Here is a 27,425-nt window from a genome sequence, read left to right as displayed (position 1 = left end):
CAAACAGGATCTGAAATGACTCAATTCAAGTAAAAAAAAAAGCAAAAAATGAGCTGAAAGTTGAGCCACTTCCAGTAAACTCCCCTCACGAAATGTCAAACTCTTCCTTTAACCCTCAAGAGAACAGAACAAAGCAGCCATTTTAAAGACAGAAACAGAAAAGGGCAGAAACACTGCGGCTCAAAAGGTTTTTTATTAAAAATATAATCGTCACCGATGTGGTTAATGAGTCGGCGGACGCCGGCAGAAGGAGCGCAGCAGCTGCTCGAGCTTCACCGGGGCAATTAGTGGGCCGTGAAACTCAATTCATTAGCTTTATTCGAATGTCACGCTGTGAGATCCACCGCGTGGCTTCACGTCAGCAGGACTTAAAAGTTGAAGGAAAAGCTGGAAATATACGACCACGGTGCACTTTATTAGTTACAGGAAGATGATTATCTCCCTGACTGCTGATATTGATTTTACACACACACTTTATTTGACCTTGTGCCAGTAATTAATACCCATTACAGCCATACTCATATACTGTTACTGGAATGCTCACAGCACACAGCAGTGGCCGAGAGGTAAACACCACCCCCATCTAGTGGGCCAAGGGCTCGAGATAATGATGTAAAGAAACGCTGCATAATCAATAGACTTTAAACCGAGTTAGAAAACAAGTTCGGAGCTCGATTACAGAATAATCAGAGTAAATTTCTCTTTCGTTTTTTCTTCCTCGCTGCTGCAGGCTCAGGCAGGATTTGGCCTTTTGAATCAATATTTAATCATTTTTCTTTCATTTCTTGCCCTTTCTAGGAAGATTTTACCTTTTTTTTTCTTGCACTGTGTAAATGTTTTAGATTGGAAAAATGACCAAGGAGAGACGTCCTTTCAAAATAAGATTTATTTTAAAAAGGTAGAAAAGCTCAAATCATCCTACAGAACTTTCATGAAGGAGTCCTGTATCATGCTCTCCACCTCTTCTACCAGCACGCTGTACTCTGCCTGACAGACTCTGTGTCCCTTGCTGCCTCTCTCCTCCAGGCATTTCATCATGTCTCTGTGTGTTTCGGGTCCGGACGCCTTCGCTTCGAGCTTCTTCAGCTGCTCGACGGGATCCTCTGGAATATTTTGGATTTGTAAGGCTTTGAACACAGCGGGGGCGAATTTCCCGTAGTGAGCGGTGGAACAAAGCACCACGGGGCACGAGCCGTCCTGCAGCCTGTCAGCCACCACTTTAGCCACGGCGGTGTGTGTGTCCATGACGTAGCCCGTCTGCGCGTGAACGCTCTGGATGGCGGCCAAGCAGTCGTCCTCGGAGCACCAGCCGGCCAGCACTTCCTCCCGTATCCTGCCGAGAAGATGCTCGGAAACCCGGAAGTGCTGCTGCGTGTCCAAATGTGTGAACAGCTCTTTGACGAGGCGCCCGTCTCCGCCTGAGACGTGGTGGACAAACCTCTCGAGGTTGGAGGATTTCAGGATATCTATAGCCGGGGAGTGGGAGAGCATCAGAGGCCGTGCACGGAGGTCGTACTCGCCCGTTGTGATGAAGTCGGCGACGACGCGGTTGTGGTTGGACGCGCAGATGACTTTTCTTATGGGGATGCCCATTTGCTTGGCGTACACAGCTGACATGGCATTGCCGAAGTTACCAGTAGGGATGCAAACATCAACGGGCTCCCCGAACTTGATAACACCGTCCCTGCATAGATCCAGATAGGCTGAGGAGTGGTACACCACCTGCGGGAGGAGACGAAAACTCAACATAACTATAAGAAAATCAACTGGAAGAATAAAACTGATGAAGAAAATCACATGAAAACATCGGCGTGAGGTGTTTTATCGGATAAAGCTGTAACAGATATTTTACAGAGATCCTGTGTCTGACTTAATTCCCTTTATGCAGCCTGGAAAGAGATTAATGAGTGCCTACCTAGCGATCAACCCACCTGTGGCAACAGCCGTGCCCAGTTGATGGAGTTGGCAGTGCTGAGGACCGTGCCGTACTCGACAGCGAGGTACCCGGCGAGCCCAGACTCTCCGAACATCCTCTTTATGCTTCTCTGACAGAAGTCAAAGTCTGACAGGACGCTGACGGCTCTGGCGTTGCTCTCCCCGCAGCTCGTCATCTGAAGCTTCTGGATCTCGCTCACGCCTTCCTCCGGGAAAAACACCAGCACCCCGGTCCTGTGTCCGTCGGCGCCACCGAGCCTGCTGAAGCCGCTCAGCACGGCGCTCCCCGTGTCTCCGGAGGTGGCAACCAGAACGAGGTAGTTGCACATGGGCGGGAGGCAGTGAGCGAAGAGCTGGGGCATCAGCTGCAAGGCGAGGTCTTTGAATGAGGCGGTGGGGCCGTGGAAAAGCTCCAGGACGTACTGATTGTGGATGAGATGTTTTACAGGCGCCACAGCCTCGCTGGAAAAGTTGGACCCGTATGCTTTAAATATCATCGTCCTGAGATCCAAAGCAGAGACGTCCAACGGGTGGACGCACTTTTCAAGTAGGACTAACGCTCGTTCTGGGTAGGACATGTCGACTAGTCTCAGCCATTCACGAGCATCTAAGTGTGGGAAGCTGTTTTTAGGAACATAGAGGCCTCCATCTGTGGCCAGACCCTCCACTACCACGTCACTGAAGTATGTTTTCTGATTGGACGACCCCACGCCCTCGCTCCGGGTTGAGATGTAGGTTTCTGCAGCGTGGCTCTGATATCTCTCCACAGCCTTCACCACCTTCTCCGCCACTTCCTCCACCGTGTCCCCCGTCCCGCACAGCACCCGCACGTCGAGCCACTTCTCGTAAAACCTCTTCCTGTAACGCAGGATGTCCCTCATGGACACCCCGGCCTCCTGCCCCACGATCCTGTTCACCTTCATCCTCGCCAGCCTCCGGATGATGTCCTCGCCGTCCACGTCTAGGTAGACGACCAAGCCGGATTCTTTGACGTGCTGCATGGCTGCGTCGTGGAGAGGGTTGGAGCCTGTGAGGGAGACGACACACCCTGAGGAGGAGAAGTTACACAGAGCCTGACCTTCTTCCTCCAGGAAACGCTCCCCGCCGACCTCCACGAGCTTTGCAGCCACGGGCATCTTCCACGCCGTCTCCAAGACGTCGTCGTCCACGTCTACGGCGGGCAGTCCCAGCCTGTGGGCCACTATCCTCCCCACTGTGGTCTTCCCTGCACCAGGAGGGCCCATGAGCAGGATGTTCTTGTCCCCCAGCAGGGAGGCTTTGGTGCACAGCCATGATTTGGATGTTGATCTGGCAGCTCTGAGTGCATTCAATAAACCCATTGAGGAGTCAGGTGACAGGCTTCTCTCCTGTAGCAATGATAAAGAAGACATTTAATGCATTAATATGTTTATTATCTAGCCTCAAGATAACCTGACACGTGTCCTGCAGCCAGGACAGTAGTCCCCGCGTGTAATAAGGACGTTTAACGAGCCAGACACTCACGTGAAATGTTGTATTCCCGCACTTCAGACACGATCATGTGTTTTTAGTGGAGTGTGTGATGACTATATGGTTTGTTTTGACGTGCAAAGTACAAACTCTGTGCTGCACGCTGCACGCTGCACGCTGCAGCAACACAAACAACTACGGCCAGCACCGAGGGACAAAAATGTCAAAAATGTCGACTCTTCCGTGTCAAGGCGGGTGTTTACGTCGAAAAAAACAGCTCATATTTAATTTCTATATTATTACTGTGTAATACAACAATTTGCGTACATATTTAACGACATATACGCGCTAGAAACGTAAATATATCAAACTTTTTCGCATCGCTGAATCTGCTAGAAATAACCAGCTTACATGCTGCGTTCACGTACTGCCCGGAACATTGTACTCCCGTGTTATGAAAGTCGACAGGACTCGCCTTTATATAGAAATAGCGACTTTTATGCAAATACATACGATCAAATGCATCAAGAATAATAGCAAATATAATCTTACACTTTTGTTTTTTTGGGGGTGTTTGGCTCATGATTTGTAAATAAATAAATCAAGCAGCACAGAGTTAGTGTGTGGCGTAGCGGAATGAAATTGATTTTTTTTTAATTTGTATAAATAGATTGAGTTGTATATATAAAATAGGTGTTATAAACCGAGATAAAGTCTGTGTGTTTTACAGGTAAGCGGCTCAGATACACCTCAGATTTTTTTTTTTACAACTGTCCCTGAATGTAACACTTTGCTGCCGCAGTTGCCTAGCAACCCGCCGGGCTAGGTTTGTTGTCAAACAAATCGCGCTGACGTCAGTTAGCTCGCAGCTAAAAAAACGTAAAGTTTTTGTCTTTGTTTTAGTTTTTAATCATAATTAAAAAGAAGAAATCCTTCAGAAATGTCTCATGTTGTGCATCCGCCAGAAAGCGTCTACAATCTCATTCCGAGGGAAGAGGTGCAGGCTCAGAAAACATCGAGGTAACGTTACATTAACCTTAGTTAACTAGTTAATAAGCAGAGACTGGTTAGTTAGAGGCTAACTACAGAGCCAGGGCTTGTTAAAGTTTAATATATAATAATGTATATTAATAGTACTTAAAAAATAACTAGTTAAAATAATTGTTGACGACCTCTAGTTTGGTTTAGTTTTGAAATTTGGCCCCAAATTTGACACCATATGAAACAAAATTCAATAATATCTAGTTAATAGTCTAATATTTGATCTTTTTGTAAAAATAAATAGGAATTAAAAGTAAAAAAATATTTATTTTTTTATTGTGGTTGCCTGTTTAAAGGCTAACTACAGAGCTAGGGCTTGTTAAAGTTAAATATATAATAACATATAATGAATAGTACTTAAAAAATAGTAGTGAAAACAATTGTTGACGACCTCTAGTTTGGTTTAGTTTTAAAATTTGGCCCCAGATTTGACAGCATATGACATCAAATTCAATAATATCTAGTTAATAGTCTAATATTTTAACTTTTTTTTAGAAATAAATAGAAATTTAAAGCAAAAAGAAACATTTTTATCGTGGTTACCTGTTTAAAGCGTCTTGTATTTTCATACAAAATCTTATTTTGGCATGTAATCGTGTGTTATTTTATTCATATTGACTCGTTTTCTCCAATGTGCTGTTTCTGCAGGTATGTGTCCAAGTACAGGCCCATAGTCGTCCATGAGAGAAAGTCAGTAAAGGACGACATGAGGACGATGGGACCAGCTAAAGTCGAGGTGCCGTCCCCCGACAAATACCTGAAGAAGCATTCGAAAGAGCCCAAGCTACCTGAAAGTGAGTTCTGTGTGTATACACTATTTTGTATCCTTGAGCTGTGTCATTTACCTTTTATTTTTTATATCTTCTTTCAGAGACAGAGTGTACGAAAAAGGCTCGTAGCGCCGGCACTGTGAGGAAACCGCCAGTTCCTGCGAGGACAGACAACCCGCCCATGGGCATTCACACCAAGAGAGACTTTATAAAGACGGCCACGGCTTTGCCAATGAAGCCCCAGCCTACCTACGTGGACACCAGCAAGGGACACAAGCAGCTACTCGAGAATTCAGGACTTGTCCCAAAGTACATCAAGAAAAAGGTACACAAGGAATCATTTGGTATTGTTTGTTAACTCAAAAAGATGGTATGTAGCACACCCTCTTTATTGATCTATCTTTTAGTGAACATTTTGTCTAAAGTCTCCTGTTTCTATTCGCAGCATTACGGTGAAGTACCCGACTACCTGCAGCAGCGCAATGAAGAAGAGCGGCAAGCTCAGGAGGAGTATGACAACTTTGTGAGAGAACAGAGGGAGCGGGGAGCCATGAATCACCTGTCTGACGAGAAGCGGCAAGTCATCCTGCAGGTACTCGAACACATCGCTGCACAGTGACAGTTCGTTCCCTGAAACAGCCGGAGCCGGGGAACACACAGACATCTGGAACAACCGAAGGAGCACTATTTTTATTCAGTCCTAATGAATCAGGATAAAAATTGCCTCGGTGTGTCCGTCACAGCTGATCACACACTAAAATCAGAGATGTTGAATCACCTCTCAGAAAACGTCCAACACTTTTATGTCTTTCTGAGCTTCAATAGAAGCTCTTATCCCCGTAACGTAGACATTCCCTCTGATAAAGCCGACTCTATTATGACAGTGATGGATTTCTCTCTCTGCTCCTCTCTCCAGACCCTGAAGAAGAACTGGGATCAGCTGCACCGCGAGTACCAGGGCCTCTCGTTCGTCATGGACAACATGTCCAAGAGGTCCCACAAGGATCGCCTGGAAGTGGCGATGAAGAAGCTGGAGAATGACATCAAACTCTTCGAGAGGTTCAAGACCATCTACATATCCAATAATTAGGACATAAAATCTTCTTTGATCGGGTCTTCTGTACTGCGTGTCTCTAGACCGTCTGCATTAATTCAGATATCACACAAGCTTGAGTTAAATAAAACTATGTATTTATGTATTCTCCTGCTCTCTCATATGAATAATGAAACAAAACTGAGACTCTGAACTTCAGTGAACTGCACAAGATAAAAATTAGAAGCTTTGACGTAAATTTGGCAATAAATTAATCACACTTTTACCTCCTGGGGACCGTAAAATTCATCACAAATTTAATGGCAGTCTGGCCAATTGTTGAGCTGTATGACTGTGTATTTCTTTCTTTCTTTATAATCATCCAGTAGTGATGTACTCTCTCTAGAACAGGGGTCTTCAACCAGGGGTCCACGACACCAAGAGGGTCCGCAGAGATACTGCAGGGGGGTCTACCAGTTCATAATGATTTACAATGTTCACCAAAATGATGGTGAACGTGAGGCTGCAGATAAAACAGCTGAGGAATTTGCACCAACAATAAATATGCATGGACGTTTTATCAATCATAAACACATGTAGATTAATAACCCAGTATATAAATATGTTAATAAGGTGAAATAAAAGCTGAATAAAGTAAATATAAGAGTTAAAATGTGACACATATATGTCCTCGGGCTGAAAAAGGTTGAAGACCCTTGCTCTAAAATATGATGATGGAAAATTTGTATTTGAATGATTTTGTGAGTGGATCTTCTTCACTTTAATGATGTAAATGTTTTAGCTTCAGTTAGTTACAAACAATTATTTCTTTGTTTGTTCTTTTATAACCTTCCTGCCTTACAAGGAGAATCCATTCGCAATTGTATTCATCAGTGGCTTAGGTAGTAGAGCGAGTGCACGGGAGTCCAAGGTGCCGTCTGCTGAAAGGTTTATTGAAGCTTGATCGAGGAGAATGAAGGATTTCTCAGTACACTGCAGCCTCAGTGCTGAAGAAGCTGTCCTCTGTGGCTCTTTAACAATGCTCCTACTCAATGCACCCACAGTATAAGTTCAATATGTTCACCTTTAGTGGTCCCACATTGTTATCTGACTCCTCTGTTACCATAGTAACGATCAGTCTGCTTCCTTAAACTCAAACACGAAGCCGCTCCGCATCTCAATCTAAGATTTAACTCTGTCCCTACATGTTTGTCCTTGTGTAACCTCCCCGTGTGGAAATCAATTTCATTCAGGCTCAATAAACATCACTGCATCAGATCTGAACTGGAGTTCATTTCTTTCTGTCCACTCTGCTTCAGCCTCTTGTGATGCGGCCACAGGCCAGCATGGCATCACATGAAGCTGATTAACCGTCGTAATTCACCACGGCCAAAACAACGCTGTCCTTTTTTTAACGCAAATGACTGGGGCATGATCCCACAGCACACACGGCTGGACCAGACGTCTCCGGATGTCCTTTAGTTTCTTTTCTGTCTCTCTCTGGTTTTGTTAAAAAAGAAGGCTACAACAAAAAAAAAAACGGTAAGTCAGCGGTAAACTGGATTAGAAATGTTGCTCAGCAGTGAACATGCACAGGCAGAATGTAACGTTAAGGTTTGAATGAATGGATTGAGATGCAGGAACACTTCCTAAACTTTGAGTAGCTTCTCCTCTGCTTGTGCTGCTTTTTTTCCTGTAGTGTGGACTCAGTTAACTGTGTGAAGGTCACCGCTGCCTGTATCCTATCCTGATTGTCTGTTATCACCCTGTCAACACCTCTACAGATGGACAACGGTGGGATGAAACGAGGAATCGTGGTATGTTCAACACAAATATCACTTGGACACAATCTTTCACGCTTAAGTCAGAGATTTAGGTCACATTTTTAGATTTAATATGAGCAGAGAATGATTATTTTTCAGTTATTAGTTGTAAGAAGACGTTTGCTGAATTCCTTGAAGTCATTATTTGATTAATTGAACAGAGCCTTGAAGTTAAGACACATAATCAATAGTTCCCTCTTTAAAAATCAACAGTCCTGTCTAAATTCCTTCGTCAGACGCTTTGAATTTAATTTTTTAAGATTCCCAGGATTTAAAATGTTTCAACGTGACTTCCTACAGCAGTCCTTCTCATTATTATGCAAAGAAAAGAAACAGGGCTTCACATGTGGCAGTTTGAAGACTTAGCAGTGCTGCATTTCCATTCCTAAATCTTACTGTCTGTCCTAGATTAAAGACGAGTGGCCAGGATACAGTCTGGACCTGTTCACGTACCCTGAACACTACCACGAAGACATAGAGAGTGTTTACATTCCACATGGGGTAATCATGAACAGGTAAAAGAATATAATAACAAACACACCTGTAAACATCATTTCCTGCTCATGTATGTTTGTCTTGGTGTGATTCCTCCCCTGCAGGATAGAGCGTCTGGCCCGTTACATCATGGACGACTTTGGGGACAACAACATAATGGTGCTGTGCGTCCTGAAGGGAGGCTACAAGTTCTGCGCAGACCTGGTGGAGTTCATTAAGATTCTCGGACGCAACTCCAACAAGTACCTGGAGACCAGGGTGGAGTTCATCCGTCTGAAGAGCTACCTGGTAGGTGAGCCGTGCCTGATGTGGCACCTCTGTGTCCCAAGTGTTTAAAGATGCTGGTCATGAACTGCAGCCAGGAACACATGTTGCAACTTACTGGTTGGTTATTGGTCGTTGGTTCTAATAATTTATTTGTATGATACAATTACACAGTCCTGACATTATTTAAATGGTCATTTGACAGATCATTTTGAGAATTGATCACTTGTTTGAATCGTTTATTGGGCAAAAATGCCAAATATGATTTGGTTTCAGCTCCTTGAGTGTGAGGATTTCCTGCTTTCCTCAGTTTTACATCATGGTGAATTAAATATCTTTGTGTTTGGGGCTGTTGGATGGACACGCGATTTGAGGATGTGAAATTGGACCCTTGGAACTATTTCTGGACATTTTTAGAGACAAAACAAACGACAGATTCATCCATAATCTAAATAATCCTTAGTTACAGCCTACATATTATCCACCAAAGACACTTTCTCCCTTTTAACATCATTATTGTGTCTGACCTTTGCCACCAGATGTCACTGTTGTTCATGTTTAGTGAGGATTCAGGCAGGTGTGACTGCAGAGCTCAGGTCAGGAAAATACCAGACTGCTAATTGGTGCCAAGAGAAACAGCTGATGACACTGTCTAACACCTGGAATATATAGACAGAGGAATGAATGTAGTCATGTTCACAATGACGTCACTTTGAAATTATCACCACAGTCACTTATTATTCTGTAGTGCAGCCGATATGTTGTGATTTACATGTGACTGCATGTGGTCACATTCCAGCTGTGCCTTTACAGCACAGGGCAGGATTCACTGTTCCTGTTCCAAGAGACGAATCCTAAATGAAACGAGAGCTTGTTTTTTTGTTTTACTGGATCAGTTAGGCCACACTGAGGTCATGTTGTAAAGACAGGGCTTTTCTTAAAGGCAAATAATGAGACAGAACTACATGATTATTAATAACAGTGTGTTAAAGTCATTTCAATACAACTTTATTTGTCCCTGTGAGGACAGGAAGACAACACACAGTTGTTTATATGATACAGTGTGGTGGTTACAGAATTTTACCGTAATAAACGCGGTATAACTTTTTCTAATATTACGTAAAAGAATATTAGTATTGTTGATTTAACGTTTAAGGTTGGCGTTTCATTGCACCGCATAAATACAACCTGATTTTTAAAATCAAAAGCACTGTTTTGCCATATAATTAACATAAAAATACAGTATAAATGGCGTATAAGATAAAAGTTTTGCCATGAAATATGACAAAATAAAAATAAAAGAACAGCTGTTTATTTATATCTTTATAATACGGTATAATTCTTTCTAATATTACGGTAAAAGGATATTACGGGTATTTCAACCAATATTTCACACTTAAGTCAGAGATTTAGGTCACATTTAGATTTAACATGAGCAGAGAATGATTATTTTCAGTTATTAGTTTAAGAAGACGTTTGCTGAATTCCTTGAAGTCATTATTGATTAATTGAACAGAGCCTGAAGTTAAGACACAAATCAATAGTTCCCTCTTAAAAAATCAACAGTTCTGTTAAATTCCTTCGTCAGAGCTTTGAATTTATTTTTTTTTAAGATTCCCAGGATTAAATGTTCTCATGACTTCCTACAGCAGTCCTTCTCATTATTATGCAAAGAAAAGAAACAGGGCTTCACATGTGGCAGTTTAAAGATGTAGCAGTGCTGCATTTCCATTCCTAAATCTTACTGTCTGTCCTAGATTAAAGACGAGTGGCCAGGATACAGTCTGGACCTGTCACGTACCCTGAACACTACCACGAAGACATAGAGAGCGTTTACATTCCACATGGGGTAATCATGAACAGGTAAAAGAATATAATAACAAACACACCTGTAAACATCATTTCTGCTCATGTATGTTTGTCTTGGTGTGATTCCTCCCCTGCAGGATAGAGCGTCTGGCCCGTTACATCATGGACGACTTGGGGACAAACAACATAATGGTGCTGTGCGTCCTGAAGGGAGGCACAAGTTCTGCGCAGACCTGGTGGAGTTCATTAAGATCTCGGACGCAACTCCAACAAGTACCTGGAGACCAGGGTGGAGTTCATCCGTCTGAAGAGCTACCTGGTAGGTGAGCCGTGCCTGATGTGGTCCCAAGTGTTTAAGACTGGTCATGAACTGCACGCACCAGGACACAGTTGCAACTTACTGGGTTGGTTATTGGTCGTTGGTTCTAATAATTTATTTGTATGATACAATTACATAGTCCTGACATTATTAAATGGTCAATGACAGAAATGTAACATCTTTTGAGAATTGATCAATGTTTGAATCGTTATTGGGAAAAATGCCAAATATGTTGGTTTCAGCCTCGAGTGTGAGGATTCCTGCTTCCTCAGTTTTACATCATGTGAACTAATATCTTTGTGTTGGGGCTGTTGGATGGAACATGCAAGCGATTTGAGATGTGAAATTGGACCCTTGGAACTATTTCCTGGACATTTTTAGAGACAAAACAAAGACAGATTCATCCATAATCTAAAATAATCCTGTTAGTTTACAGCCTACATAATTATCCACAATCATTATTGTGTCTGACCTTTGCCACCAGATGTCACTGTTGTTCATGTTTAGTGAGGATTCAGGCAGGTGTGCTGCAGAGTAGAGTCAGGAAATACCAGACTGCTAATTGGTGCCAAGAGAAACAGCTGATGACACGTCTAACACTGGAAATATAGACAGAGGAATGAATGTAGTCATGTTACAATGACGTCATTTGAAATCATCACCACGGTCACTATTATTCTGTAGACAGCCGATATGTTGTGATTTACATGTGCTGCAGTGGTCACATTCCAGCTGTGCCTACAGCCACAGGGCAGGATTCACTGTTCCTGTTCCAAGAGACGAATCCTAAATGAAACGAGAGCTTGTTTTTTTGTTTTGCTGGATCAGTTAGGCCACACTGAGGTCATGTTGTAAAGACAGGGTTTTTCTTAAAGGCAAATAATGAGACAGTAGATCAAATAATAAGATTCCTACTGTTTAATAAGACAAAATAATCAAAACACACCTGCAGGGAGTTATTAGTGATTATTAACAGTGTGTTAAAGTCGTTTCAATACAACTTTATTTGTCCCTGTGAGGACAGGAAGGCAACACACAGTTGTTTATATGATACAGTGTGGTGGTTACAGAATTTTACCGTAATAAACGCGGTATAACTTTTTCTAATATTACGTAAAAGAATATTAGTATTGTTGATTTAACGTTTAAGGTTGGCGTTTCATTGCACCGCATAAATACAACCTGATTTTTAAAATCAAAAGCACTGTTTTGCCATATAATTAACATAAAAATACAGTATAAATGGCGTATAAAATAAAGGTTTTGCCATGAAATTTGACAGTGCTTTACTGTACACTGAAAAAAAAATAAAAGAACAGCTGTTTTAACGGTAAAAAAAAAAAGACAGCTGTTGTTTCCAGAAGTTTATACGGTATAATTCTTTCTAATATTACGGTAAAAGGATAAATATGTATAAAAACATTTTTTCCATCAAAAGAAAACACTGTTTTGTTATATAATTGAAAGGAAAATACCACATGAATGCTGTATAAAATATAGTTTTTGCCTTGAAATATTACAGTGTTTTACTGTTATATAAAATACTTCTTCATTCTGTATAAATTTCCTTAAAATGTCATATAAACAGAGCTAAATATGACTGTTATAAGCTTAAAAACTATGTGTTGAATTGGTATACTGATAAAAACATGAAAATAAATGAATATAAAATGTAAGGCGGCTGCACAAAAGCCTCGATCTTAATAACATAATTACATTTCCATGTCAACAAACAACATGGTGGCGAGCAGCAGTCTCTGGCACAGCCACCAGAGCACAGTGTGTGAGCGATGATGCTGTTAGTCAGTCTCACGGGTCATGATGGAGTCATGTGACCTGCCCCCAGGGCCGGGATTTGGTCCATGTCACTGCTCCTCTTATCCAAGTGATGCATCTGCAGCCGAGCTGAGTCAAACTTCAAAGCTGTCGCTCTTCAAAGCTTCGCCCTGTGCTTCAGGGACAGAGAGAGCCTGTCTTTGTTTATGTTAAATATTGTTCATTCATGGTTATTGTAAAAAAGTCTTTGTGCTTCCGTCTGGCATTAATGCTGCAGACGGTTCTTTCAGTGCCGTGCGGCGCAGCCAAATCAATGAGAAACACTATTTCCTCATCTGACAGATCATTTATTGTAATAAGTCTTGATCTCATATGAACAGTCTCTGTTGATTAAGAAAGGAATCAGCGACGATGCCGAAATAAAAGCACATCGTCTTTCCATTTTCTCCTCCCACAGAACGACCAATCCACAGAGGAGCTGCACATCATAGGAAGCCGGGATCTGTCTTTCCTGCGTGGGAAGGTAAATATGTTTCCCACTTGGTTTTGGATATTATGTCAACGGGGGCTGAACTCTTTGTCTGAGAGAAACTAACCGAGCCTCAAGAGGGAGCTGTCTGTTAAACCCTCAGGAGGTTTTCTATTGAGGATACACTGAATATTTAGCTAATCTAATAAAATACAGATGTATGTTTGGTTCTCTATTAACAGGCATCATTGTTTCAAATCTGTTTCCTTTGCTTTCTCCTCACAACCAGCCTTATTTTCGAGATTTACTGACTGTTCATCCCCGTCTGTACTCCGCAGAGCACACGGGATCATGAGGAATGACCTGCTCTCACTACATTATTCTCCGAGATAGGCGTACGACAGACGCTGCACTTTCTCATGTGAATGGCTGTGCAAATATGCCCACACACGTTCGCTCGGGGAAAAGACTGATGTATGCATTCCCCCCTCGACTCAGATGCCAGAATGTGCTCTCTAGCTGAGATGCATTTCGCTGCGGGTGTAAAGGTCAGCGGGAGTAAAAAACTGAAAAAGGCTGACCACCACCTTGTACAGAAAACATGAATCATTAAAAGTCTTGTTACAGTCCTGTGGGAATATCAAACCTCCCACAAAGTCTCATATATGTTCATCAGAGTCACGGTTTATAAGTGTGACACTGCGCCTTTTAAAACCTAATGATAATGGCAATATAATGGCAGCATAGACACAGAGTAAGGTGGCGTGAGCAGGCTCACCCTGTGTCACTGTGAATTTAATCCCAAGTGTTATTACACTAATCAGAGTTGTTAAGTTTTAATTTAGCTTTGGTCGGCGCCTACATTTACAAGCAATGATTGATTATCACCAAATGTTTTTGCCAGAGTGAGGACTGATTGACTGAACCACAGTCACGCTGAACTCGTGATCCAGGGATCAGATGAGAACTATAAATTCCCGAACAATGATGCCATACGCCGTCGAATAATTGCCACTGCATAGTTGGCCGTACAGTGTGTTCACAGTGTGCAGCATGCAGCAGGACAGGTTGGTTATGTTTAGAGTCTTTACATGTCCCGGCTGACTTTCCCTCAGTGTTTACAGGTGTAGACTACAGAGAACATTGGCCTGCTGCTTGCATTCTCTCCGATCTCTCTCCCCAAACCATAGATACTTTCCAATACTGGGCTCACAAAGAGCCCCATACACCCGGGCCAAGGGAACAAGGAGTCATTTGAAACGCTTGCAACACCCGGACACTTAGAAGCGAGTTTTGCTCACTGTAGACACACCGAGATGTTCATCACTTGTGTAGGAGAGAATGAGTGTCGGTGTTGTTAAGGCGCCAAGATGCTGCCAACATTGTTGCTTTAGATACCGTCTGTAAGAACTGAAGCCTTTGTTTTTTGACTTGTGATGTTTTACTAATGTTCTTTTCTTCTTTTACATGTTACAAAGTGCGTGCTCATTGTCGAGGTGAGTCTCAGGTGCAACGATAATGAATTAATTCCACTGAGCCAGTCTTTCAAGTTTCCAGCTTGTTTGATGTTGTGCACTTCTTTTAGTGTCATGTTGATTGAGAGGCCATTGTTAGAGCCACGTCTGTTTTCTTTTTGTTTGTTTTTTTGGCCTACAAAAGGACAAAAAGAAAAGAAAAGTCTCGTGTTTCAGTTGTAACTCAAGCCCAGTGAAGCACAATGTGATTTGTTTACTCCAAGAAACTATAGAAGGGATCATGTGTAGTTCATGCACTCATTAGTTCTTTGTTAATATGGTGATATAGGTTAAATATATGAAGTTACGATCCAATGATCTGCACTTGAACATCCCGCAGCCGTCCCTCTTCACCACCTTCCCTTTGCTCTTCCCTTCCCTAAGGCCATAGTTGACACAGGAAAGACCATGAAGGCCCTTCTGAAGCATGTGGAGACCTTTGAACCCAAGATGGTCAAGGTCGCAGGGTGAGCCCATTTTTTCTTTTTCTTTCTTTTCTTCACCATCAGCGGAAATGCCAAGTGTGTGACGAGCACGAGAGGAAAATATCACTTGTCTACAGTTACTGTGTCGTGTCCGTGGGCTGTTCCTGTGCAACCCAAGATCACGGAAAGTTTGAATGTTTGTCTCCTCTTTAACCGTATGTTCTGTCAACTGTAAGGCCTTTGTTTGGATTGTTTAAAATTAAGAGAGAAAATTATAGTGCTTCAATACTCGAGACCTGGGTCATGGTTGGCTGTTGTGGTATTGCACTGTAACTCTATATTCCATGTGTTTCAGACTGTTGGTGAAGAGGGTCCCTAACATGGCCGAAAGTCTGACAGACTGTAAGTACCCCTGGTTTTAATATCATTTATTGTTCTCACCTTATTAGATTATACAGGTTTAATCATCTTAAAGTCAGTTACAGTGAATCACATGCACGTTTCTCAAAGCAGTTGCTTAGCAAGTGTCAGCACTTTGAGATGTTTTTGCTGATACTACTTAAAAAAAAGTGAAACTCTGTTGAACACCATTCAGAAAGCAGCAATTTTGGGTCATGTCATGGCAGCTTAATGGTTAAGACACATAGTGTACCACATAACTGCAAGTTCCCATATTCAGTTTCAGCTGCATCTCAGAAAATAAAACTTTTCTCTTGAGTCTATATTTCTTTTGTATTTAGAATTTGGTGCCTCAACAGTAAACGTCTTACTTCATTTAGGAGCTGTAAGTTTTTACGATGGGTTTTTTTTGATTGATGGGCATCCAAACCTGTCAGTCAGCCATGATAGTCACTGTTTATTGGTCCCACCACATCTCCATGCACCGCTTCCTCTTTGAATGGCAATAACAGTGATAAGCTCAAATCACACCTTCAGAATGTCCATTTGGACACCAATGGTGGTGATGGTGGTATTCCTGTTATCTCGGGGTATCCCAAGGAAAGCTGAAAGAAGTCTGTTAGTCTAAAGCAGTGATAAACATGAAAAGCTTGGATTCCTCAAATTAAAAATCTGAATTTACTCACATCATGTAACTCTTGTCTCGTGTCTGCTCTGATAGATGTTGGATTCGAAATCCCCAACCACTTCGTTGTGGGTTACGCCTTGGACTATAACGAATACTTCCGTGACCTGAACGTAAGTCCTGAGTCTGCACATATTGATGCGCACGGCCCATGACCTTTTGAAGAGCTAGGAGAAAGACATGAAAGAGACAGAAGGGGGGTAAACACCACAAATCAAAGAGATGCACTCCTCTCCTTGAAACCTAAACTCGTCCAACAGGTATCCTCCCTGCCTGAGGAGACTTGACATGGATGCAAAGCAGCTTAAATCACTTACGCATGTAGTGTGTGTGCGTGTGAGGTTTGTCTTTCAATTTGCACATCAAGTTTTTTGTTATTTTGACTGCAAACTATGATTTTCGGGGTTCAGGGTGTTGTCTGACTCATCTCTTGGCCAAGTCATAATTTAATCATGATTTTTGGCATCATGATTACGTGATGATTGCATTTTTCCACCATCCAAGAGAAATCAACCCCTTTTTGCATCTGTAAAACACGTCTAGCATTTCTGTCTTTTCTCGTCGGACTACTTTAAACTGAGAGTAATCCTCTACAAGCTTCGAGTCAGGAGCGCAAACTATCCTCTGTTTGTTTTAGTCGCAACCCCTGACATCTTATATTCTCAAGTCAGACTTCTCAGTCTGGAATTAGTAAGTGCAAACTTATGTGAACTTTGTCATTTTTATATCTGTAAAGACGTGGCCTCAGATTTACCTCTGACTCATGTGAAACACTAAGCCTAGATCGACTCCCATTGCTTTGTGCGTATGTGTGTGTGTGTGTGTGTGTATTCATGCGGGTATGTACTGTATGTACTGTGCGAATGTGTGTATGTGTCTGTAATGCATGTTTGAGGGGGGTGGTATTCATTTCGAAAGTTTGAAAGAGGCTGACCTGTGGAATGTTGAGGTTAGGATCCCATTATCAGGCAGAGTTAAAGCTTCCCCTCTTATCTGTCCTTATCCTACAGAGGAAATATGAGTTGAACCCCTGGGACGGCCCAAACTTAGATTAATGAACGTGTCATATCTTTGCAGATTACCTTCCCAGCTTTCAAATGATTGCATCCCTCATCTTTTCATGCTGTTTACGGCATATTGAGGCTCTCAGAACACGCTGGAATTTTCCATAGCGAAGGGTGATGTTTTGCCGTTGTCAGATGCAAATTTTTAGAAACTAATTCTTAGTTCTCCAACTTCTTCTTCTTCCAGCATATCTGCGTCATCAGCAAGTCTGGGAAGATGAAGTACAAAGTCTAAGAAGAATTAAAAGAAATAAAAGTGATGCACAACTACCTTTTTCAGCAAAGTAAAGTTTTATTGTCTCTCTGTAATGGTCACTCTTTGGTGCTACTTTCTTTAAAGGTCCGGTGTGTAACATTTAGGAGTATCTACTGGCAGGAAGTGAATATAATATTCATACATATGTTTCCATTAGTGTATAAACACCTGAAAACATGAATCATTGTGTTTTCGTTGCCTTAAAATTAACCCTTTACATCTACGGAGAGGATCCGCCTTGTTGAAATTACATTTTTCTACAGTGAGCACTGATCTAGATTTGACCTTTTGCTTTTTATGTGAATTTCACAGCCAGAGTTTTTCCTACGTGCTTAAAAGATGAAGGTGAGACACGTAAGAGTATTCATTCGGTTGCGATCTGCAACTCTACCACTAGGTGGCATTAAATGCTACGCACTGGACCTTTAAGAAAAAAAAGTAAATTATGTATATTTGTAAGTGCTTTAAAATAAAAGAACATTCTTCCTCTCGCAGCATGCGATCATAACATTGGTGAATTCCTTAGAAAGTGCTTTGAGATAAATAAAAAAAACTGTGTGTAATGTGATGTAATCGTTGTATTTCGTTGAAAAAAACAAATAAAAGAAAGCTGCCTATTAGGAGGAGGACGCTGGTGACAGATGGAGAGAGCTTATGGAGGTTGGCATACCGGTGCCCGGATGACGCCCACTCTGACTCATGGAAAACACACAGTGGGTGCAGCAGGCAGCGTCCCTCCTCACCAACACTATCTATTTGTTCCCAACTTTAATCAGGCCTTACTGGAAATTAGAATTTTTGGAAAGAGCTGACTGGAGTGTCTGTTTATTGCATATAATTACTTGTTACAGTGAAACGTAATCGCACAGACGTTCATAGACATTTAGACTTTGGGTAAAACGTACATTTTATTTTGAAAATGACACCACAAGTTGCTACTGATCCAGCGACTATGCACCAAATGGAAACAAACCTTTTTTTTTTAAATGTTAATTTTATTTAAAACCCATCAAAAAAGAGTTACAATACTGAAAAAAACCTCCTCATTCCACTGAATCACACATTAAACAAACACTGAGCCAGTTGTGTTTTTACAAGGATTATAGCGCTGCAATTAAACCCTGAGTGCTCTGAACTACAAACACACACACACACACACACACACACACACACACACAGAGAGGTATTTTGTATGTTCTGTTGCCATCGTTGGGGTGACTTAGGAAGTCAATTGCGCATGTCGACAGACAGACCAGAACATGCTTCACCTCACACAGCTTGCACTCGGGGAGTGTTATCACGTGGCCACGCACTCTTGATTCTTAATCACCTGAAACTCCAAACAGCCGTCACATCACACGACAGGAATGCTCGCGCACATGTAATTATTTGGAGAGATTTCAGACAACCTCCCATCTGAGAGATGTTGCAATAATTGTGAACGTCCCTCACGTCCCATATTAACCAACAAGGGTTTGCAGTGACTAACGTAGCTGTTCCAGTTATTTTTGTGTAATCCAAATATGAAATTATACTGTGTGCTTTCCCTCTCAAGCCAAAGGTAATGGTTCAACCTCCAGCTACACGGCCTCTCCAAGTTAAATGACCTGATAAATGAGTTGCTATTTGGATAATATGAGTGAGTGCAAACAAAAGAGGGATCCTGGAGGTTTGGAGCACTCAGTTTCCATGTTGTGCTTTCAAAATGCTCTCAGGTTTCACATCTGCGGCGGCGGCAGCGGTGCCGGCGGTGGTAAACAACACCTCCACTAATACATTTAGAGAAACCCTAAATTCAGTCAGGTTTTATTACTTGTCCTTGACCCCTAAGGTGCAACGGAGTGAGATAAGTACGAGAGAAGCTGGACAAACTCGACAAATTACACAGCTTTCCTCGGCCCACAAAGACCTCCATTGTACCCTCCGCCTGCAACCCTGTGTGTCCTTATCATAAAACATCAGCACTTGGCGGTAGTGGTTAACTTATCCCAGCACTAATGCCCCCCACACTGCCCTGGGAACCCAGAGGCCATTGTCCTTAACCTTGATGCGTTGTTTGGTGAAAGCGAGATGGGACAAAAAGCCTCGCAGGTTTCACATGCTGCGGCTTTGTAGTAGCTCTGTCAGGGGAACAGAGGATGGGGCCGACTGCAGAAAGTAGGCTACAGGTAAACTTCACGTAGCACAAAGGGAACAAAACGGGAATTGTACATTTGAATGGCCATGCATGCATTTGTCATATGAAGCCTGTGGTTAGAGACGGAGCGGTGGAGATTTCATTTCACATCCCCGGCACAACAGATAGACCACGTTTCCTCCCGAAGCCTTATTTTATTGAATACGAAATTAATGGTACATGCTCATATCTAATAAATATTAGTTAGGAGGCAGTTACCTTAGCTTAGCATAAAGAATGGAAGCAGGGGGAGGCAGTTACCTTAGCTTAGCATAAAGAATGGAAGCAGGGGGAAACCGTTAGCTTGGTGCAGGGGCGCCTCCAGGGATTTTGGGCCCCAATGACAAAAAAATCAAATTGGGCCCCCTATTTTTTGGGGCCCCTGTCAGTCGTGGGCCCTTGGAATTGTCCTAACTTTGCCCCCCTTGTACGCACCCCTGGCTTGGTGCAATGACTCCCTGGAGTCGTACACCAGATTTTTGTGAAGATTAAACAAAAATATACAGTAATTATAATACATAATGCTGTTAGACACACTGTGTTATGTGCCAGACTATTTCTTGGCCAGGTGTAGTGACCTCCTGGAGTCCTTTAGGTGCTTGTAGGCAGATTTTTTATGTTTACTGTGGACAGATATAACTCTTTCCGCCTGCTTGCAGACTTTATGCTAAGAAAGAAAGAAGCATATTTACCAGAATGCTGAACTATTCTTTTAAGATTAGACCTTCTTTAGTATCAAAGTTTAGACCTCTTTTATACTCGTGTGCTTCGGGTGTAATATGATTTACATTTATTTGACCAGAATTTAAAAGATTACGCTCCTCATTCCCATTTTGAACTTAATAAACACGGCTTGACTGACGCATCTCGGTACACAAATAGAAAGAACATCCTCTGCAGTGTTCATTGTGTTCCAATTAGGGACTGGCTGGCCGGAGGGCTTGATAGATTGACTGCTGCTGGATTTCATCCAATCGTCAAACTCCAGTGCCAGATCCACTTATCCAACCTGGAGTGAAAAGTGAGCCTCATCCACTTAAACTCTTAAAAAAAACCCTTTATGGATAAGATTTATATTGTCTTTGTTCTACCTGACGGGTAGTTTGCATGAAGCTGCTTCACATAGCGAGGCACGCTGTGCTGCAGACTCATTTCCACCTGTCCTAATCCTAACGCTGCTGGGCTTTGAACCGGGGCTTCATGTGATGCCCTAATCCAGCCAAACATTTTGCTGCCACGAGTGAGCTCGTAATCTGCTGAGTGTTTGAGTCACCGCGGCTCTGCGAATTAGCAGTGAACGTTCATGCAAACGCGTCAACAAGACAGAAATGATTAGAAGGATCTGGACGAGAATTTGTGAAATAACGGCAAAATAAGAATGCAAAGCATAGAGAAATGTAACATTAAGCTGTACAGTAGTCATGCATCAGTCATTAGAGCAGACTACAGTCCGACTACAACTCCTCAGCGAGCTTTGTTCACCGTTCATTGATCTGAAATCCTCTGTTCTCACTTTGCCATTCATAAAAAAACAGCACAGGCTGTAACAGTGCTCTGCACAAAGCAGAATGTACTCTTAACTCAAGTGGGCCAAGTGCTTTTTTTAAGGGAAAGCACCACAGAAACAAAATCACAGCTGGCTCCAAAAACTGGTGAGCCAGTAAAACACTTTTATAGTTTGCTTGTGGATGTTTTAGACACGCATGTAATCCAGATTGTGAGTTGCGTTCTTGTGGGAAAACGTTAAATGCTTAGCCGGGGAAAGTTTCTGATGCACAATCGCGCTTTATGTCAAATCAATAAGGTGCCTCATTAATAATGCGGCATGAGTTTAATAAACAAATTGCATTAAATGAATATGAACCTCATGCTATCACATAATGCCGAGTCCTACTTACATCAGTTTAAGTTCTCCATTGTCTGAATGAGGGTGCACCAGCTCTCTAGACAATAGCGCCTCTCTGAAACCAGGGAAACCTCACCACACTACGGGGTCAAAAGAGTCCTATTGTCCTGTCTTCTATTGTGCTGCTGGAGTAGCCTGCAAACAGAACACTGTCAGCCTTTGTCTTTGTCCCGATCAGCTGTGCTGCCCTTTTTCTTCATGCTCTGCGGAGTCCCATGTGGCTGCCATGCCCTACATGTCAGCGTAATAAAGTTAAGGACACTGCTGTTACAGTTGATAATGGATAGGCAAATATGTTTCACCAGTTGAACGTTAGGAAATTGGAGAGTTCAGCATATGTGTGGGCCGGAGGGACCCTCACAATGACGTCCCTGTGATTTCGTTTGCTCAGTGTAAAGGTCTGAAAGGCTTAATGTGGAAATAAAGTGTTTATCAGCTCGTGTGAGTGTGTCTCTGTGAACTTCACTGACACTGATCATGTTCCATTACTGGAAGAAGAGTATTATAACTTGTTATAAAAGGCCCACAGAAGTATTTAAAGTATCAAAAGTACTCATTAAACAGAAGGGACACTTATAGAGTGTGACAATACCAATATCTAAAAACTGTACAGTAATTAAGAATGTGTACTTTCTTCAGTGTAACACAATTATTAGATCAACCTGTCTTAATTTTTCCTCCAGTTTCCTAGGCGACATATAGTTTATAATTTGCTAGTATAAAAATAGTATTTCCTTTTATGCGAACGAACTAAATTCTAAAGAATTACATTAAGAGGGATGATATCACATATTAACACGAATATAGAAAGTACACAGTCAGTGGAATTTAACTAGAAGTAGCAATACCACCATTTAAACATTATAAAAAAGCAAAATCTACTTAAAATATCGAAAAATAAAGTGGTTTATACTGCCATAAATATTATAGTATTGGATTATTATGGAACAATTTCAAACAATATTTTGTAAGCCATGCTTTGTATGGCTTTGCAGCTGTCAAATAAATGTAGTAGAGCGCAGTATTTATATCTGAAGTGTAATAGAGTATCATAAAATGGAAAAACTCAAGTAAAGTCCCTCAAAATTGTAGCAGAGTACCGTACTTGAGTAAAATACAACATAATATAACATAAAAGACCAAGTTCCTTCAGTAAAAGATGACATACACACTCAATCAGGGTGCAGATTATTGCACAGAGCATTTTGGAGCAAATATTTGATCAATGCACAATATTTTGTAACATCCCTGAGACGTAATTTGTATGAAAAATTATAATGTAAAGTAACTATAGCTGTCAAATAAGAGCAAAATTACTATATTTCTATCTGAAAGGTATTGAAGTACTTAAAAATTGTACTCAAGGACAGTACTTAAAGGTCCAGTGTGTAGATTAATCACAGCGATTGCTGTCTCCTCACATCACCCACACCTTCAAGGAGAAACAACCCTTTTAAGGACCCTGTTTAGTCATAATTGAGTTTGTCTGTTCTGGGATACTGTAGAAACAGCTCCATGAAAGAGGACCCACTCCCACTGTAGACATAAAAGTCTAATTTTGAAGTAACAAAAACAGAAAGATTCTTATTTTAAGGTGATTATACATGTATGAGTTATAAATATTTGATTAGATATACTTTATTCATCCCACCATGGGGAAATTTACTTGTTCATGTTTGTGTTGATTTGTCCTGTACACGTTACATCCATTGCACGTCTGTCCGTCCTGGGAGAGGGATCCCTCCTCTGTGGCTCTTCCTTTCTTCCACCTTTTTTTGTGGGCAAGTTTTTCCTCACTCGAACCGAGGGTCTAAGGACAGAGGGTGTCACTCCCTGTACAGATTGTAAAGCCCTCTGAGGCAAATGTACTTTGTGAGTTTGGGCTATACAAATAAAATTGATTTGATTTGATTTGACTTGTTACAGCAGCAGAGGAAAGTGTAGCATACACTACAGAATTAGAAAAAAGTAGAAAAGGCAAAACAACAACAACAACAACAACATAATATCTATAACCTACACAATAAACATGAAAAACAGACTGAGGATAAAAGTGGCATGATATATAAAAAGAGTATTGTTATGTAAATTGACCATAGTGTTAGAAATATTGCAAAGAAAGTGACCATGATACAAATAATAACATACATAATAACAGTACATATTGTATTCCATGTTAATCTTACACACTGCACCTTTAAGTAAGACACTTTTAACTGATAGATAGTATAGATATATATATATATATATATATATATATATATATATATATATATATATATATATTATATATATTTATATATATATTATTATATATAATAATATATATATATATATATATATATCTATAATATCTATATATATATATATAAAAATAATAAAAGGCCACAACAAGTGAGGCTGTAACCAGCCAGTGACCAGAATGGACCAGCTTGCACTCTTTATTAGAATCGTTATGTAACAACGCCTCCAATTGGCCCGCTTCAAAATTCCAAATTTAAACTGGCCCCCTGATTGGACGAGGCGAGGCCAAAGCGTGTGGGCGGGGCTTTGAGCAGGCAGAGTCTGGGAGGCTTCAGTCCGTCAATCTACACGCAGATTGTCGCGCCGCCAACCGGGACCACGTAGGAGGGGAGTACCGTGATACTTTTTGTGTGCGTGTGTGTGCGTGTGTGTTTGGACTCTGCTTGGCTCGGAAACGATGGGAAATGAATGAACACCGGAGCTTTATTTCCAGTCGGGTGTCCCTGACGGAGGAGCGCACGCTGAAGGGCGTTTACCGTGTTTTTCCCTGCGCGTTTTTCCCGAACAGGTAGCGAGCCTCAGCGGCCAGGGAGCGCAGCTGCAAGCGGACACTGAATATCTGAATATCCCGCTTTGTAATCTCTCTGACAGCCCGTTTTTAACACACCTTTTTATTTCTAAAATAAAACATGGACAGCTGCGAGTTTAACGCGTTTGTAACAGGTACGTGTGCACGTTTATAACCATGCAACAACCTGTCGTCCGTCTGCTCCAGCTTGTGTTTGTCTTTTTATTATTTCTCCAGCCTGGAAAATGTCTTGTTATTGTGTTTAATATCTTTATATTTATCTTATGGCTGCAAGAAATGATTAATGTCTTGTTGTGCACGGAGAGGAGAGAAGAGGGAGTCTCGTTTTTGATCCCTCCCTTGTGTGCAAATAATATTATAGGTGTCATATTTATTTAATTATTAACCATCCACCTGCCTTGACTTACTTTGAGCCCAAAGGCACTAGTGTGTAGTAACTGAACAGGAGATTAATTGGCTGCAATATCATGTGAAAAAACACCATAATCTCTCATCTGTATTGATTTAAATACACTTTATAATTAATGCTCACATGATATCACAGGTCTAAGGTGTTATATGGACATAAATATCTTCACAGGCATGTGAGGCATGTCCTTGGTTGACCACCCTCTTGCAGCTTTGACGTGACGTTTAATGACTGTAGTGTTTTTCAGTTCTCTATTTCATCTGTTATGTTGATTATTATTATTAACCGGTGCACGCTCTGCGTTTAGATTTCAGACACTGATGGACATGAAGAAAGAGGACGGTGTGGATTAGGATCTTTTTTTTTTGTTTTTTTGTTTTTTGTTTTTTTGTTTTTCTGGATTCATCCTCCTCCCACCTCAATGTGGTCTCTAAAAGGACTTCTTCCCCCTCAGCGGTTTGAAATGAAATGATGGCAGCGCGTTGGAGTGATTCACCACGGGACAATGAAGAGAGTAAACACAGAGCCGAGGTAGGACTTGGGACAAGAGATGTGTGTGTGTGTGTGTGGATCCAAGGCTTGTTGGGATCCACTGTGCAAGTCTGATGCATTCACAGGTATCTTTATATGAATTCAACACCGTGTGTGTGTGTGAGGTTCAGCGGTGTGGCAGGAGTTGCAATCCTAAAACGGTGTGCAATTTTTTTTTTGCCAGGTTTCTTATGGAACGTCTATTTTTGTCACAATGCGAGCTCTGTGCTGCTTCGACTGCAGTGGAAGGGAGAGAGGGGAAAAAAAAAAGGTTTGCATGTGGATTCACTTGTTATAACTGTCACCTGTGAACCACCAGACTCCCACTTAGGAGCTGTAACTTCATCAGCGCCGTTTCAAAGGTATTCTCACTTTCAGAAAACTCGTGACGTGCCGCAGGAGTCGCAGAGTTGAAGTGTTGCACAGAAGCGTCACATCTGCCGGCGTTCCTGGGGTGACTAAGTTCATCTCTGACAACTGTTCAAGTGCACAAAGAGAGTTTTATGCTCTTACTGGGTTCTTTTGTGGGTCTCTCATAAATGGCACATTGTAGGAGCTCATCCTCTTTCCTCTTACTGTAGCTTCGACGGTTACATCATCGCAATCATCATCATCAATCGGTCCAAGCGAGGCTTGATACATGTCATAACAGCGTTGCAGCGGTGGCATGTTTTGGATTAATCTGTCATCAGAAAATGGCAACACACATCTGTGTGTGTGTGTGTGTGTCGCTCTAATCCTCTTACTGTGTCAGAACTAGCTGAGGATGGACGACATAAACGTTTGGGAACGGCGTAAAGCAGCAACCTGAGCAGTCGGTGGAGATGTTGATGTTGGTTACGGCAGCGTTGTTCCTTCGTTGATTCGCGTACGGCCGGATGAGGAAATCCGAGAAAGTGAGAGGGCGAGAGAGACAGGAGTGAGCAGTTTTCGATACCACCGGACGCTTTAAGTGCCACTGCGGTGTGGTTTTCCTCACATCCGTCTCTGCAATCTAATTAACGTTTCCCGTAACATCACTTAACTCTCCCACCACGGCCTACCAAACTCCCAGCTGTTGAGCAGAAGAAGATGCATAACTTACTTCCCCAACACAAGCTGCTCCTCCGCTGACTTCTCAGACTCTGGTTACACTCGGGGCTTTGGTCAGTCGGCTAAAACGTGCACAAGAAAGACACTGTGCAGGCGCGTGGCTGCTCGCTGACTCACCAGGATGCCCTGATTTTTTAAAAAGTGAAGTTTGACTTCCGTAAGTTTCTTCATAACCCGAGGACCAGATCAATTTCGGCACACCTCTCTACGTCTCTGCAGAAGACGTGAGTCACCTGTGAGTCAGCGCCGGTGTTTACTGATTATTTTGCAGCCTGGGGCTCGACACGAGAGCGATGCATCTACCTGATGCCTCCTACAACACAAACACAACTGCTCTCCTGAACCGCTGTCCCCCGTCCTTCCCTCCCTGTGGGTCTAATGCAAGTTGAGAGACCCCAGGCGGGATTGAGGGAGGCTCTCCCTCTCCTCCACCCACTCTACCGCATCATCCCGGGCTCGCTAATGAGGTGAGATTGCAGGGGGGTGTCTTCTCTAAGACCAACACCACCACCCCCCGCCCCCAAGACACACACTCTGCTACTGCCAAAGCGATGGCGGCAACGCCGGGGTAATTTAGGCCCAGCTGCCGCGGTCATTAAGAGAAAAAAAACCCCACATGTATAACGTCTGCTTCCCTCTTGGCCTCATTCACATTCTCTACCTCACTCGACCCGCCGGTACGACTCGTAGTTATGAAGCAGCTGAGGCTCAGTGAGGAACTATACATCTCCGAGGAAGACAATAACAAAGTGACTTTCCTGCTGCGACCGCGATTGTTTCCTTTATTGATTCATCTGCCACCAAACGGTGAAAAATAGTGGAAATTAGCATGAAGGTGAAGACCAGACAAGACATTTGGAAGACCAAACAACTGGTGGCCTGGCAGTTATTCGCTGCCAGTCTAGTCCATGTTTGAAGCCCCACCGGCCCCGCCGTGATCCATTTCAGAAGC

General features: G+C 42.2%; 4 protein-coding genes across 4 annotated transcripts in view; 3 read left to right on the top strand and 1 right to left on the bottom strand.

Moving 5' to 3' along the window:
* Positions 1-857: 857 nt before the first annotated feature.
* thnsl1 (threonine synthase like 1) lies at positions 858-3,595 on the bottom strand. Its single transcript, XM_019266994.2, has 3 exons — positions 3,439-3,595; positions 1,932-3,302; positions 858-1,722 (listed from the first exon to the last, which is right to left on the bottom strand). The coding sequence occupies exons 2-3, from the start codon at positions 3,273-3,275 to the stop codon at positions 919-921; spliced, it is 2,148 nt and encodes a 715-aa protein (XP_019122539.2). The 5' UTR covers positions 3,276-3,302; positions 3,439-3,595; the 3' UTR covers positions 858-918.
* Positions 3,596-4,213: 618 nt separating this feature from the next.
* enkur (enkurin, TRPC channel interacting protein) lies at positions 4,214-6,392 on the top strand. Its single transcript, XM_019254169.2, has 5 exons — positions 4,214-4,404; positions 5,074-5,219; positions 5,297-5,520; positions 5,641-5,787; positions 6,112-6,392. Exons 1-5 carry the CDS (start codon positions 4,325-4,327, stop codon positions 6,283-6,285), a joined length of 771 nt encoding a protein of 256 aa, XP_019109714.2. The 5' UTR covers positions 4,214-4,324; the 3' UTR covers positions 6,286-6,392.
* A 499-nt stretch (positions 6,393-6,891) lies between these two features.
* prtfdc1a (phosphoribosyl transferase domain containing 1a) lies at positions 6,892-18,240 on the top strand. The gene is made up of 10 exons (XM_019267002.2): positions 6,892-7,770; positions 7,928-8,045; positions 8,460-8,566; positions 8,651-8,834; positions 13,172-13,237; positions 14,662-14,679; positions 15,082-15,164; positions 15,478-15,524; positions 16,243-16,319; positions 17,458-18,240. The coding sequence occupies exons 2-10, from the start codon at positions 8,013-8,015 to the stop codon at positions 17,503-17,505; spliced, it is 663 nt and encodes a 220-aa protein (XP_019122547.1). The 5' UTR covers positions 6,892-7,770; positions 7,928-8,012; the 3' UTR covers positions 17,506-18,240.
* A 5,924-nt stretch (positions 18,241-24,164) lies between these two features.
* Positions 24,165-27,425, top strand: part of arhgap21a (Rho GTPase activating protein 21a) — a 77,447-nt gene continuing 74,186 nt past the window's right edge. Inside the window, exons 1-2 of the mRNA XM_019266999.2 lie at positions 24,165-24,575; positions 25,158-25,381. Coding sequence (XP_019122544.2) covers positions 25,319-25,381 — 63 coding nt within the window. The 5' untranslated portion in view covers positions 24,165-24,575; positions 25,158-25,318. The remainder of the gene's footprint in view (positions 24,576-25,157; positions 25,382-27,425) is intronic.

This window comes from Larimichthys crocea, chromosome XXIII, assembly GCF_000972845.2.
Source record: "Larimichthys crocea isolate SSNF chromosome XXIII, L_crocea_2.0, whole genome shotgun sequence".
NCBI lineage: Eukaryota > Metazoa > Chordata > Actinopteri > Sciaenidae > Larimichthys > Larimichthys crocea.
Note: the sequence above shows the minus strand (reverse complement) of the source record. Positions and strands in the feature narration are given on the sequence as shown.

Excerpts from the sequence above, each read along its gene's own strand:
- thnsl1 (XM_019266994.2), bottom strand. The coding sequence starts at position 3,275 with ATGGGTTTATTGAATGCACTCAGAGCTGCCAGATCAACATCCAAATCA. Across the intron at positions 1,723-1,931 it reads GGGCACGGCTGTTGCCACAG|GTGGTGTACCACTCCTCAGC; the intron begins GTGGGTTGATCG and ends CTCCTCCCGCAG.
- enkur (XM_019254169.2), top strand. The coding sequence starts at position 4,325 with ATGTCTCATGTTGTGCATCCGCCAGAAAGCGTCTACAATCTCATTCCG. Across the intron at positions 4,405-5,073 it reads CAGGCTCAGAAAACATCGAG|GTATGTGTCCAAGTACAGGC; the intron begins GTAACGTTACAT and ends CTGTTTCTGCAG. Across the intron at positions 5,788-6,111 it reads AGCGGCAAGTCATCCTGCAG|ACCCTGAAGAAGAACTGGGA; the intron begins GTACTCGAACAC and ends TCCTCTCTCCAG.
- prtfdc1a (XM_019267002.2), top strand. The coding sequence starts at position 8,013 with ATGGACAACGGTGGGATGAAACGAGGAATCGTG. Across the intron at positions 8,046-8,459 it reads GGATGAAACGAGGAATCGTG|ATTAAAGACGAGTGGCCAGG; the intron begins GTATGTTCAACA and ends TGTCTGTCCTAG. Across the intron at positions 8,835-13,171 it reads TCCGTCTGAAGAGCTACCTG|AACGACCAATCCACAGAGGA; the intron begins GTAGGTGAGCCG and ends CTCCTCCCACAG.